The following is a 14006-nucleotide window of genomic DNA, read 5'->3' on the forward strand; positions in this document are numbered from 1 at the left end:
TAAACCACTTTCCTCAGAGAATGGTTTTAGCATCATCTCAATTAAGATGGTATCTTATACTGTTATTTGTGTAATACAGTGTATGTTTCTATTTATGTTCTTGTTAAAGACAATGTTTCTACTTACCTCAGAGATGCAGATTCAATGCAGTGAATAGGGATACAGGATGTTGTTGAGAACCAAAGCATCCAGATAACCATGTTTTTTAGCTTTCTGATATAAGCAGAGCATTTTCCTACATAGCTCCTAAAGTGTGAAACGACCTCCAACTCCACATCAGAGTCCCCTCCACTCTTCTTGAAATCCACAAGAAGCTGAAGACTTGGCTTTTCAATTAACCAACCTACCAAAGGCAGGGTGAGGCACACACCTGCTCAGCGCCAGGGTACCCTCGGGGAGAGAGAGCGCACTTTACAGATACATATAACGTAACATAGGAGCTAATGAGGGTCTGACTCAGGGTATGACGAAAGGTGATAACTTTTACTAAAGATCACTGCCCAGTCGTAGCACTGTATTAAGTGTATCGCATGTCAAGGGGCGAATTGTGTGTGGTTAGTTTGGGTAGAATGGTAAATGTCCGTGATTTCATAAGCATGGCTTTTCATCGGTGAGTGAAGGCAGGGGTTACCTCTTGCCAGGTCTTCAACTGATCAAAGGCTGCTGCCTTTGTCATACAAATGTCTGTCATTGTAAAAGAAATGAACGGGCACAAACTATAGAACTGTTATGTTTTTCTGAGATCCATACTCCAAACCAGAAGGTTCTAGCTCTTTTTGGGGCATACATATGTACTTGCCACGTAAAGTTGTCCAGCATTACTTATAAATCACCCAAATTGCCTTTTGAAAGTGGGCATTGGCGATGGGTGTCCTATTCGGTTTTATTATTTTGTTAGATTATTAAAAAATCACATACATATATCAATTATGCATCTCTGTTAGACACCTTTGAGTTCACTCTAGTTCGGATATGTTCTGTGTTGATTCAGCAGAATTATCAGGCATCTTATTTCATTCCCATGCGTATAAAACATATTGACCATATCTTCCAAACTGCGAACTCAGCAACGCTGTATACCAATTCAGCTTTACAGTCCCCGAAGGATCAACATATTCAAAGCTCTCAAATCATTTTTAACCCTGGCTTGGTCAGCTGGCCACCCGTCTAATTCTCCTAGTGGGTTGTATTGGTGTTGGAGTTTTCCATCATGCACGGAGCCCAGGTTCTCTTCACACCCCTTCACAGAAGCTCAAACATGGGGTTCTTAAAACATTTATTATTTACTCCCACTGATTTGCAATAGGGTTCCTGCCACTTCCTTTCCCTCTCCTCCATGCAGTTCCATGCTAAATCCACTTTCGCTCTCTTCACCGCCTCACCTTTTCATCTACTATGGCTTGGCTTTTGCATTCGTGCCAGTGCATCACAATGGCTGTTTTAGCCAATACCAATACAAGGTCTAGGAATTTATTTGTGAATTATTGGCATTTGGACGACTGTGTAGACCCAGTAATAATACCTAAAAGCTATTCAGATGTGTGCAGTTTTATTTTATGTTCTTCACATACAGGCTGTAAGAAAGTCGAAATCTACTAGCTCAAATCTACTACACCTATTTTCTTTGGCTCCTTCTATAGTATTCCGTGTAGGTTGCGTTAGGAAGGAGGTGTGCAAGAAAATTAATTTGAGTGTTTTTGAATCTAAGGTTCCTGAAAATCTTATTGGAGTATTCCATTATGATTGCCTATTCAATGTCTCTCAGATCCCTCCCTACCCAGCCTGTTAGGCTTGTTAGTCTACATTTAGTCAGTGTCAGGAGGATTTTGTAGAGCTAAGATATGTCTGCGTTCACTTCCAAACGTGAGGAGAACCTGCAACACCTTATGCATGTTTTGCTACCCTAGCCTGATCCTTAGATCTTCCATATTGATTGCACCACCACTCCTTCCTCAGTCAAGGAAATCCCAGATTCGCAGTATCCACTTAGTTAAGTATAGCAGGGTCTGTCCGTTACCTCGTTCTGCTGGCTATAAAATACCACCGCTCCAGCCTGATGGTTAGAAGGTCAATAAAGAGTAAGGTTAAGTCATATATCTATCTTCCAACATTGTAGGGCTGTTCAGAGAAGCCTAGTTTTAATTGCAGGGCAGTTCGAGGACCCTACCAGCATTAGGACTAATGCTCCCACTTGTTCACTATCACTATTTCTCAGTGGTGGCTGGTATTTGAAGGCGGTGGCGGCGGGTCGCAAGGGTATGGGGGAGGGAATGAAATAAAAAGAAAAAAATTACTTGTCGGCTGCTGCCGCCCGCCACCTTCTCTCCGTCCTCTTCCCCGCTTCCAAGGCAGGAAGCAAGATGCACCCGGCTCCCAGCCGCCCGATATCCAATCACAATGCTGCAAAGCAGCGTTGTGATTGGTCTGAGCGCCGTGGGTCGGCACTCAGACACCGAATGGGAGGCTGGGCATGTTCTCAATGCAGCCTGCATGGAGAACATACAAAGTGCACATAAATGTTTGGCCGGGCCCAGAGAGCCGGCCAAACATTTAAGCCCACTTTAGGGAGTGCAAACCACTCCTCCCCTCCCCTATCAGCAGAGCAGCTCCCCCCGTCCTGCACACAAAGCTGCTGCAACAAGGAAAAAATAAAATGGTAATAACTTGGATTTATAATTTTTTTTTCCTTTAGTGACTCTGCTTAAAAGCAGTGGGGTGACGCTCCTCCAACTTAGTGGAGGAGCCGCCACTGCTATTTCTTCTCAAGTCATCTAGCTCTCCATTGCAGTTCTGCAGCAAGAAAATGTAGCTTGTAATAGAGAGCTCCCATGTCCTTTTGCCTGGTCGATACTGCAGTTTGCAAAAAGATACTCAGCCTGTCTTGTCTCAGATTAACTTCCGGAGCAGCATGTTCAATACCTTGAATCAATTCAATGGGACCTAAATTGGGAAGCTAGTAAAATACAATACTGTTGGTCATTGTAAAAAAAACAATTCGTCCAAAATGACTGTTTGAAACAGTCAAGCAACAAACGGGGGGTGCACAATGTTATTAAGCTTAGTAATAACTCAGTGGAAAAAAGTAAAGCGTTTGCTAAGATCTTTTAGTTGAAAAATGAGGCAATCGAAAAAGGAAATTGCAACCATCAATCACGGTTCACAAGATAATATAGTCAATGATCACTATCCCATCAATGACCCTACATGCCAGATGATGGAACAAGGGATGAACCACCCTTACAAGACCAAAAATCAAGCCACATGGAGCGAGTTCAAACACTAACAGAGGACGAGGTCCTCAAGGTCTTACTATCTATGAAACCAACCTCACATTTCAATGATCCCATCCCCTCCACAACACTAAAGGAACTAAGTCATATCTTCTCAAGTATACTAACAGATTGTTCACTCATCACTAAAAACAAGGCAGGATCCAGAATGCCTGAAGACTGGTCAAGTGACACCCCTCTTGAAAAAAGTGGGTGCTGACCCTACAATCCTTAGCAACTTTCGGCCGTTGTCAAATATCCCCTTTCTAGCAAAATTGCTGTGAAAATGTGTGCACAACCAACTAAGCCAGCACATTGACCATTTCAATCTACTTAGAAAATTTCAATCCAGATTTAGATCAGGACACCGCTCTGAATCGGCCATTGTCCATATAATGGATGACACCCTGAAGATATTAGACAACAACTCGTGCTTACTCATCGTCCTAGACCTCTCATCGGCATTTGACACGGTCAACCACAACACCCTACTATAAGTATTAAAAAAAGAATGGGGCTATCTGGGAAAGTGCTTGCTTGTTTTGCTTCCTTCCTACAGAATCGCTCACAACGCATCAAACTTGGCAACTCACTGTCTGACTCCTCACCAATGAGGTGTGGAGTCCCCCCAAGGGTCGACCATCTCCCCCACACTCTTTAACGTATATATGGAACCACTGACTGAAATCCTCAACCAATCGAACATTGCATACCACATGTACGCAGACGACACACAACTATACTTAAAGATATCCTCCCCAGACAACGTCATTCAACTAAACAACACATTAGTCCAAACCCAGTCCTGGCTCTCTCAAAACAACCTCAAGCTGAACTCTCTGAAAACCGAATTCCTTCTTTTCTCCCCTCGAAACAGCTCCCTACACATCCAACATTGGCACAAGCACCTAGACGCACTCAATTGCAAACCTACCATCATTGACTCCACGAAATCCCTTGGAATAACAGTGGACAAGAATCTAAATATGAAAGTTCACATCAGTGCGACCACACGCAGTGTGACATTCCAACTCCGAACACTGAAGAGATTGAAACCCTTTCTACCACCTTTGGACTTCAAACAAGCAGTACAAACACTTGTGGTCTCCAGACTAGAATACAGCTTGGCGACCCTGTCAGGGCTACCCAAAGCGAGAACGGCTCCAATCAAAACAACTCTTAATGCGGCAGCTACTGGTAACAGGAACTAGATGCTTCAACCACATCACCATATCGCTTAGGTATCTAAACTGGCTTCCCCTTGAGGCAAGAACTCAACTGAAAATTGCCTGCCTCACACACAAAGCATTACATTTCAGAGAACCAAGTAACCTGGCAGAAAAGATTTGAATCTCCGGTGGCAGCTGCTACCTAAGAAGTGCTAACTCTCTCAGGCTTGAACCTCCTAGATTCCGAAAACAAAAATCTTACACATGATCCTTCTCCGGGGCAGCACCAAGGATCTGGAACTCCTTACCACCCAAGATACGCTCTAACCCATCGACCCTCTTGTTCAAAAAAGAGGTAAAAATTATACTAATGAATAGATTCCTTGCATAGTCTTAGGAGTCCTAGAACACAAGGATTCTATCAAGGACAGCAACTTTTAGATGGATCATAGACACGTCGTTTACAGGAGATCCTTCAAACTCTGCTCCTCGGGGTACCTGGATCCTAAGAGTTGCAGAGCAGCAGCAGATATCCACCACGAAGTTACTAGAACATTGAAGACTAATGGAATATTAATGGACTGACTGTTGTATAATTGTGCTATATGTTGCAACAGCCCATTGTGACCATTTACTTAGATTTATCTGTCAATACATTTCATCTTGCTCTTTTAACCCTAAGTACAGCGGTTGGACACCCATGGGTAGTGTGTGCTTTATAAAACACTCTAAATAAAAAATAAATAAATTGTAACAATTTAGACATTAGCCTAGCCATTATAGGTAATTTAATTGTGCTCCAGAATTGCACAATTCCCTTTCACAATCTCGAGGACTACACAGGTTCCACTTTCAGATGGCCTTCTCACTGTGGTAAATCAGAACTCCCAGTTATTGGAGCACATGAAGCTCCAAGTTTATCCCCAAACAATACTATATCTGGTTGTTGTCATGGTTACAGACACCAGAAATGCACAAGTTTTCGCCCAGTTCATTTTAAGACCTTCTGTCCTCCCAAGCTCATCTAAACGCCTTATACTCTGGTCCATCCCCAAAGTAGGATCAGGAGATACAATAGGATATTGGCTGCATATAGTGAGATAATGTGCACTACATCACTCAATGGGATACCACTCTTGCATCCCCCCACTCTAATGAAATTTCACCATATTCATGCGACTCATAAGCGCCCGCCGATGGCCTCAGTGTCTTGTTTCAAATGCTTTTTCTAAGTCTATCAAGAGGATTATGGCCTCCTGATACTGTGCTTTTGGATTCTCTTCTAAAATCACAACCAGCCTCCTAATATTAAGAGATATGTCGTGCTTAGGGATTAACCTATTTTTAGCACTATGGTTCAAAACGAGAGGTAGAGGGTATATCTGGCCGGCTAGGATTGTGTGGTCCAAATTTAATATGGATACTGGTCTATATGAGGCCAGTTCCATGATGTCAGTACAGGGCATCTGGGGTGGTAGCAGGCAATGTGCACTTCACTAATGCACCTGCATAAATCTCCGCAAAATGCAAATAAATTAACATATGTCGGACACAATAATACTGGTGACCTGCCGGTTCCAACCGTTTTTCCCCCTCATCAAGCCCTTATGTGCTGACTTTATTTCCTCTCCTTTGGTGGTCCTCCCACATCTCTCCCACTTCCTCAGAAAGCTGCCATACAGATTGGCTCAGTCAAGATAAGCCTGTGTTGCACTAGGGGCATGTGTTTGATTTCTGTACAGTTCTTTGTAGGGCTTCATTAATTTCTTGTTGAGTGTGCACCAGTGCCCCATTGGAGTTCTGTATCTGTGTTATTGGGGTTCCGCTGACTTCACATTGTATCAACTCGTCAAATAATCAAGCTATCCTGGCTGATGAGGGTTTAAAGCCCGAAACCGGTCCTAGGATGCTTGTTTCCAGTCCAGGGAGGACCTGGCTTGGCAGTTTGGGCTGGGCTGTTCCCCTGGGGCACAGGGTCAAGACTGATTTGCTTATGGCTGGGTCCAAACTGGAATGGCATGGTGAGCAAAAAACGATGGATTTAGGCCCAGATCTCTGTACTGGGGTGAGTATATGACATTGTTCTGCATTCTTTCCATCAACTGTTGTTTTTGTATTTGTCTTACCCCTCTCAGCATGTTTTTAGTGATGTATTCTCAGATAGCATAGCTGCTCCAGAGTGGTGGCGTACTTTTCTTTCTCTTCTAATGACCTGAGTTTTATGAAAGGGTTTACTGCATATTTTGCTTCCAAATCATGAATACTTCTGTCCATTGCTGATAGGTCCCCTTCCAGGGCTTTTCTAACTCCTGTTATCTGACTCATGCAGTTTCCCTGCACTAAAATCTTAAAGGCCTCCCATTCAGCTAAGACATGGTAGTCTGTGTTGTGATTTTCTTGAAAATATTCTGTAGTTATGTCTGTTACGGTGGCCTCTGAATTCTTGGTCGTCAAGAAAAGTACCCTGAAGCTTCCAAGTTGGAATAGGAGTTGTTTGACTTGCCACTGCAGTTCTGTCAAAGGGTTTATGATCCAACAACGTGCCTCCCAAGATATTCCATGTGTATGATCACATCACTGAGTCTGCTAGAGCATAGCATCCTGTCTAATCCAACATGCAGCTCGTGAATAGGGGGAATACAAGAAGTATTCTCGAATTATCCCACTCCTCTGCCTCAATATTTCTAACCGGCCCCAATTTCCAGACCGTCTTACAAACTCCTGTGCCATTTTAACTACAAGGGTGTTTGCCAATTGCAGGGTGGGGTGATCTATGTCAACATTTAAGACACAGTTGATGTCACACAAAATAATTAGAGCATGTATCAGGGTTGGGGCAATAGTTGGCAAACATTGCCTGTTCTTTGTTAGGTGCATTAATTATGCCAATAATCAGTTCTACACCATCCAGCCTTCCCTACAAGCAGCATCACATATCTATTTTCCCCATCAATTTGGGCATAAGAAGTCTTGAAACGGCACTCCAGGGCTTATCCAGATTAAGGCACCTGTAAGATATGATTAAAAGCCTGTGGCATAGACCCATCGTCTCCTTAACTTCACCATTTCCTAGCTCCTCAGATGTGTCTTCTGGAGGAATGTGACATGTACTCCTCTACGTTTCAAGTATGCCAGTATTTTGAATCTTACTCATTGATCCCTCAGCTCTCACATTCCAAGTGCGAGTATAGTTATTAAGGCGATTCATCATGGGTTTAAACTACTCCGAAGGGGAGCCTTCCACTCGATCCTAGGGTTATCTCATCTCGTAAGGGACCTGGTTAGGCACCATGTGGTTCCCTCCTCTTATAGAACTGTACTAGTGTGTTTGCAACTTAAGCAGTACAACTGGGCAATCACAGTTAAACATTACACAAGTCATATTTCCCAGTTCAGATCGCAGTTAACGTATCTGATGGCTAAGTTTTTCTCCCATGTCACGCACAGCCAAGGGAGTTCTTGGGAGGTGCACCAGATTCTGTTGCTTCCCCTCTGTGAGGAAATGGGATGTGTTGTATGGTGTGGTTGTGCACCCTACCCATGTAATAAGTCTTACCAACCCCTATAGGACCCTTGGTTTGGAATGTCAAGCCTTCAGCCCAACCATGGGTGGCTATGGCTCTGAGCAGCAAGGCGTACGGAAAGGAACAAATGCAAAGCATTTAAATGGCACCAAAACAATTGAAGAAACTGACAAGACACCAAAGAAAACTGACACCAATTTATAAAAATAGACTATTTTGAGACGCCACAATGAAAAAGATCCACTGGAGGGTTCTGGAGATATAGGTATAGTAAATCAGAGCATTTCACTCCACCACAAACCAGCATTGGCATATTCAACAAATTTGGCACTTGGAAATGTTTTCACCAAAAAGTTGGGGTAGTTGTTTTGTGGTCACTTAGTCACTTTAGGTGACCAACTCCAGTGGAGGGCCAGTGAAGGGTAACAGCAAGGTCCTCGGAATCAGTTGCCTTTATAGGTCAGGCACTCTTTAGGCAGTTCCAGGCACTTTATCCCCTTTGCAATGGATTCCTATGGAAGTGGTCCTCAGTGCACTCTTACGTCGAAAAACCAGCACTATACAAAAAATATTTCTTTACACCTTCGTATGCCCTTCACCACCACCGCGATAGTCAGATTACCAGTACCTCACTTCTGTGGCCTATTATTCTTGTTCCACAAGGGCCATCTGACTCCTACCCCTCCTCCCCCCTAAATGTTTTACCCAGATTACCTAATTGTTAGTGTTCACTTCATCTATGAAGGTCTGGGCGATGAGGGGTGTCTGAGATCATTTGAGTCCTTAGGTATCAGTCTTGGCCTCGACTGACCATCTTCCAGTAAGGTGTCGGAGTTCGCACTTCCCCGGGGTGAATCTCTTTTGTTTCCTCTAAGGTCTTGCCCTAAGGATGCCTTAAATGTATTAGGAGTTTCAACTGCTGGAGCAGTTTCTTGCTTAGCCTGTGATATAATGGGCCATCTAACACCTTTCTTGTTGGGTTGTCTCCTCTTTGGTGGCAATCGTCGTTGCCAGGTGGTGCCGTCATATACCACCATGTCTGTCTTCAGCCAGTCACACACGTCAGCGGGCTCTTTAAAGAATACTGACTGCCAGTCTGGCATCACCTTCAGTCAGGCTTCGAATAACAATCGGTACCTTAGCTCTGCCCCTGGAGGCCTCTCTTAACCTCCAAGAACAAAGCTCTTATGTGCTGAACTGCTGCAGTGTGATCTGGAACTACTGAAAGAGTTGCTGTCAATATTGATCTGTCTATTTGCTCTGGTCCATTGCAGAATACAGTCCCTATTTCGGTAGTGAAGCATGCAGGCAAGTATGGGTCTCAGCTGTGCTCCAGCGGCAGGTGCCTTGCTGGTACCCTGGAGGCATTTTCCTGGGCATAGTTTGAACAGGCTCTGTGGAGCTATCTCAGTAGACTGGCACCCCTCTAGGTAAAACACCCTGGGCCTATTACATATAGAGCGCACTTTCCCTGTTTCCGCCATGGAGCACCTTCAAACAGGTGCGCTGTGGGCAAACAGGGAAAGTGCGCCCTCTTAGGTTGAATGCCCTGTCCCCATGGTGACGTAAACTCATGCTGCCCTGAAGGCAGCTCATTCAAATGAAACGTTTCACTGTGCAGCCGACACCCGCCTGCACTTTAAAGAGGGAAGAGAGATCCCCTTGTAGGCGGGTGGCGTGGAAAGACTGTACCCACCTGCAAGGGGATGTCTGGGTGTCCTTGACTCCCTCCAGAGGACTGCCATCAAGGGGCACACTGACCGTGTACCACCTTTTATTGGCACACTGTCGGTATGCCTCCTGACACCGTCTTTACCTCTGCGCCCACGTCCATAATACGGTGCAGGCACAGAGATAAAGAGATTCCCTCATTTGCATGGTGCCACAATCCCATGCAAATAAGGGCATGCCCTCTTGAGATAGCGCTGGCGCACTTGTTGCACCAGTGCTATCTGTAAGACAGAAGGAGCCGAACAAGTATCTATGGGCCCCTCTGTAATACCAAAGTGCCCCGGGGTTGCACAAAGCAGGCACAAACACCCTTTGCACCGCCAGGGCACTTCTGTCATATGGTCCCATTTTGGATCCTTTGACTCTTCTCCAGCAGTCCTATCGCACTGATATTAATGTCCCTGCTTTGACCTGCCAAAACTTCACCCCTGTGTTCGAGGACGCCCATCCTTTGTCAGTTTGTCCACTTGTCTCTGTAGCTTGTTGGTAGTGGGACTTGCCTCTCCCAGGGCTTCCTCGTTTCATTTCAATTTGTTTCACTCTCTTAGATTCGGCAGTAGTTATCCTGGAGGATACCCACATCTATAACCATCTTGTCTACCCTGGTCACCAATGCTGGTCGCAATTGCCTCCAGGATCTTGTCATGGTTATGCTGCGGATCAGATATGTGTGCCTCCATTATATCAGGAGTGTTGTGTTGGTGTGTCCTGTACGTGATTGAGCTGTCGGAGGCTTGCTGTCGGTCAGCGGTCTGCTCTTGAACCACCATGCTCCTGGCAATTTTCACTTGTAGTTGCTGCTCCGTAACAGCAAAAAACGCAGGACAGAGCTTGGGATTGGAGTTGTGCCAGTGATCCATGAAGGTGTAAGCATGACCAAGAGGCCCAGCACTGTCCTTGAAAATGGCTGTGATCTCTGTCCCCAGATGAGCAGAAGGCCAGTAGACCTCTTGTGTTCTGCACCTGGCTTTACTGGGCTGCCATATCCATCATGGCTGCTAGTTTTCTTTGTCTCCCACCGCACTCTCCGCAGTCCAGGGGCGTCATTGGTAAGGATGTTGGAGTCTTTCTAGAGTGCCAGTAGTAACATGAAGGTGAATTCTCGCCCCTCTCACTATTTGGAATCCATATCGAACCATTCATGCTTACAAAAAGAAAATAAGTTCATGGTCAAGATAATCAAACAGTATAATTGAATCTCCAATATGTTGTCTTTCTAATAAATTGCAATAGGAATTGTGTAAATCAAATGTATACTATTTTCATTGACCTGGATGCCTTCCTTGATCATCGATGTAACAATAACAGGGATCGAAATGATGCCCCTGACAGCTGAGAACTCCGTCCTGCTCCGAGAAGGTGGTGGCATAGCCGTGTGAATGCAGAATTACTCGCTCCACCTTCCTATGTGCTGTAGCCTAAACGCCCTGATATGGCCTGGAGAATCGCAGCAGGAGGCTTGCTTACTAGCAGAATAGAGTCCTTCTCTGTAGGCTGTAATAGTTCAGATGTTGTTACCCAACAGCCTATTTTGTGCTCTTCTGCAGATGCAATGAATGTAGCTGTGAAATGCTTACATCTCTTTTGATTTTTCTTGACAGATTTGGACAGTGGTACCGACGCAGCAGCAAAGAGGACACAAGCATGCCGGCTTCGAGTGTCTGGGAGTTTATAGATGCACAGGAAGTGGACCAGGCTGAAGGGGTAGAGACCCAGCCAGAAGAATAAGGAGCTGGAAGAAGGGACTGGGAGAGAGCACCCGAGCAGGATAACCAGCTGTACACCCCCTTGCATGCCTGAGCTGTGTGCTCGTGTTGTCTTCCTCTGCCTGGGTCTCGCTGCGAATGCAAAGGGCTCTTTGGCTCAAGTTCTGTTCGTTGCGTCTGCCCCACTCACGTGGTGACTTTTGAAGGAAGAAAACCTCCATACACTATGCTGGTACTGGGAAGGCTGGTAGAGTTGCCTACAGCACTAAATATGATCAGCAGTAGTATTGCCCCGTGGCATTATCCTTGTACAAGACGGCCTTGACTTGCAGGAGAAACGTTTCCTCAACAATCCCTGTATGAGAGATGCGCTATCCTCCATCACTGTTCAAGGGCTATTGTCCTCTGGCACCATCTCGTTGCATGAAGGGTACAAGACTCCGCACTATGTCTTTTCCGGGGTGTGCACTGCCCTGTGACTCAATCACTGTGTGTGAGCATCACTGCCCTGTGGCTCCATTGCGGTGTAGGAGGAGCACTGTCCTGTGGCACCCTCTCTGTGCAGGTGGACTTTGTCCTCTGGCACTCTCCCCATGTTAGTAGATAAATCTCTTCCTATATTCTGCCTGTTTGAGAGGTGTGTTAGTGTTTTGCACCTCCCCAGTATCATAGCAGTCTCCTCCCGCACACTTTCAATATCGGGAGCTTTGCCATCTGCCCCTCTCCTCCCTCTGGGTGAGAGGACCATCTCCGCTGACATTGCCTATGTGAACATTTTCCCGATTTCTTGTATGGGAGGACCAGGTTCGAACTGCTCAGAAGGAGTAAAGTTTTCAATCAGTACCCTCATTCTCATTCTCCAGTTCCTGAACAGTGAAGACCCGTACTTCCTTTTCAGCACTTGATATGATTGGCACTCCGCCCCCCTTACCCCCATATAAGACATGCTCAGACGGAGTAAAGTTTTCAATCAGTAGCCTCATTCTGGTTCTCCAGGTACTGAGCTGTGAAGACAGGCACTTGATATGATTGGCCTGATGAGCACCCTACTTTCTCCTCCTCCAGTAGTCTTGTGCGATGGGTAACATTCAAAGCCTATCGTGGGACAGAGGTTTTGCTTCAGATATCTTTAATCAGCGATGGGTAACATTCACCATCTCTCACCTAAATCTCTAACACCGTCTGTATTCACTTACTGCACTGACACAATTATTGGTGAAATTGTCAATGAGCCATTTTTCCGTTCTAGATCTTCTATTTTAATAATCTAAACAGATTGAAATCTATTTTTTTATTCATTGAAGAATTAAGAAATGTATTTTTGTGACATGGATTCTAATGTCTATTTCGAGATGTTTTACTTTCTGTCACTCTATGGGTAAATAAAGACAGTATTAATCTATAGTGTGTTGTTTCTCTCAGCCTCATAATTGTTCTGGAACAGGGGAGCAAATGCCCATGAACGATGTGTGGATGCAGAATCAAGGGTGGCTGATGTTGCGTGGAGTGTGGTATGATGAATTATAGCTGATAGGAGCAGCAGGATAAGGAGAGAAAGACCTTGGTAGAGGGAGCACCACATAATGTTGTGGTTGGTAGTCTGTAGGACATGGGGTGGGGCACATTGGAAGCATGAAGGCATATGCAGCAGGGTGGGGGGGACAAAGTGGGGGTTGAAGTTGGGGAAGCAGAGTGCACACACTGTGGGGACCAAATCAGTGGGAGCAAGATGAGCACATTGTGTGGCCTGAAAACCAGTTGAGGAGCGGTAGATATATTGGGATTGAAAGCTTTTGGGGGAAGAGTGTTAGTGAAGCAGGTAGAGAAAAATGGCCTCCAAGTAGCTGTGGACAAACATGTAAAGTTAGAAATGATGACCGGAATGATGTAGGAGTTTGCATTACCTTTTAACCCGTACTGACTGGACTCGCACATGCCAACAAGACCAGGATCTCACACCACTGTCTTCCAGAAAATCTCTCGTCCATCACAGCCCAGACAGAGCGTGCGCCACCACAACATTTCAATACAGCATCCTGGAATGACAAAGCAAAAAGGCATACGCGAGCACAATTACCAAACACAAGCAGAATACGGCAGTAAAATTGACCCCATATCATACATCCCTGCCCCAATATTGAATAAAGATTTTACATCTCAATTTGACATATTGATGTCAGAAAAAAGCTAAATTAGAACAAACTTTGCTAATTAATATAATAATCATTTAAGTAATTTGGTGGGTGAGACACTCCTGAGGCGTGACGCACCTAAGTATCTCCCTGACCATCACAAATTAGCTGATCATCATCACACCCTACATTGTAATCTGCCAATCAGAGGTTCAGCTTATTAAACATTTTATTAAAAATCATTTAAAATTAAACTTAACAAAGTTTGGTAAATCCTTTCTGTGGCCCCATCTTTTCAAGTACAATTGGCAGATAAATGTACTAATCCCGAACACAACGCTCCTTAATATAACATATCTAATTTGGACAATGTTGCTCTCCTTTTTAGCTACTAGAAAGGAGACACTGTAGTCACTGAATGAGGTTTTAAGTGGTAGGTCACAATTCTCGGTTTGCTTCACATCCAACCCAAACT

General features: G+C 44.8%; 1 protein-coding gene across 1 annotated transcript in view; it reads left to right on the forward strand.

The window, feature by feature from the left end:
- Nucleotides 1–12803, forward strand: part of RILP (Rab interacting lysosomal protein) — a 117463-nt gene extending 104660 nt beyond the window's left edge. The window contains exon 8 of the mRNA XM_086955210.1: nucleotides 11295–12803. Within this exon, the coding sequence (XP_086811336.1) occupies nucleotides 11295–11421 (127 nt within the window). The 3' untranslated portion in view covers nucleotides 11422–12803. The remainder of the gene's footprint in view (nucleotides 1–11294) is intronic.
- The last annotated feature ends 1203 nt before the right edge of the window (nucleotides 12804–14006 follow it).

The sequence above is a fragment of the Lissotriton vulgaris genome, chromosome 2_1, assembly GCF_964263255.1.
Source record: "Lissotriton vulgaris chromosome 2_1, aLisVul1.2, whole genome shotgun sequence".
NCBI classification, from domain to species: domain Eukaryota; kingdom Metazoa; phylum Chordata; class Amphibia; order Caudata; family Salamandridae; genus Lissotriton; species Lissotriton vulgaris.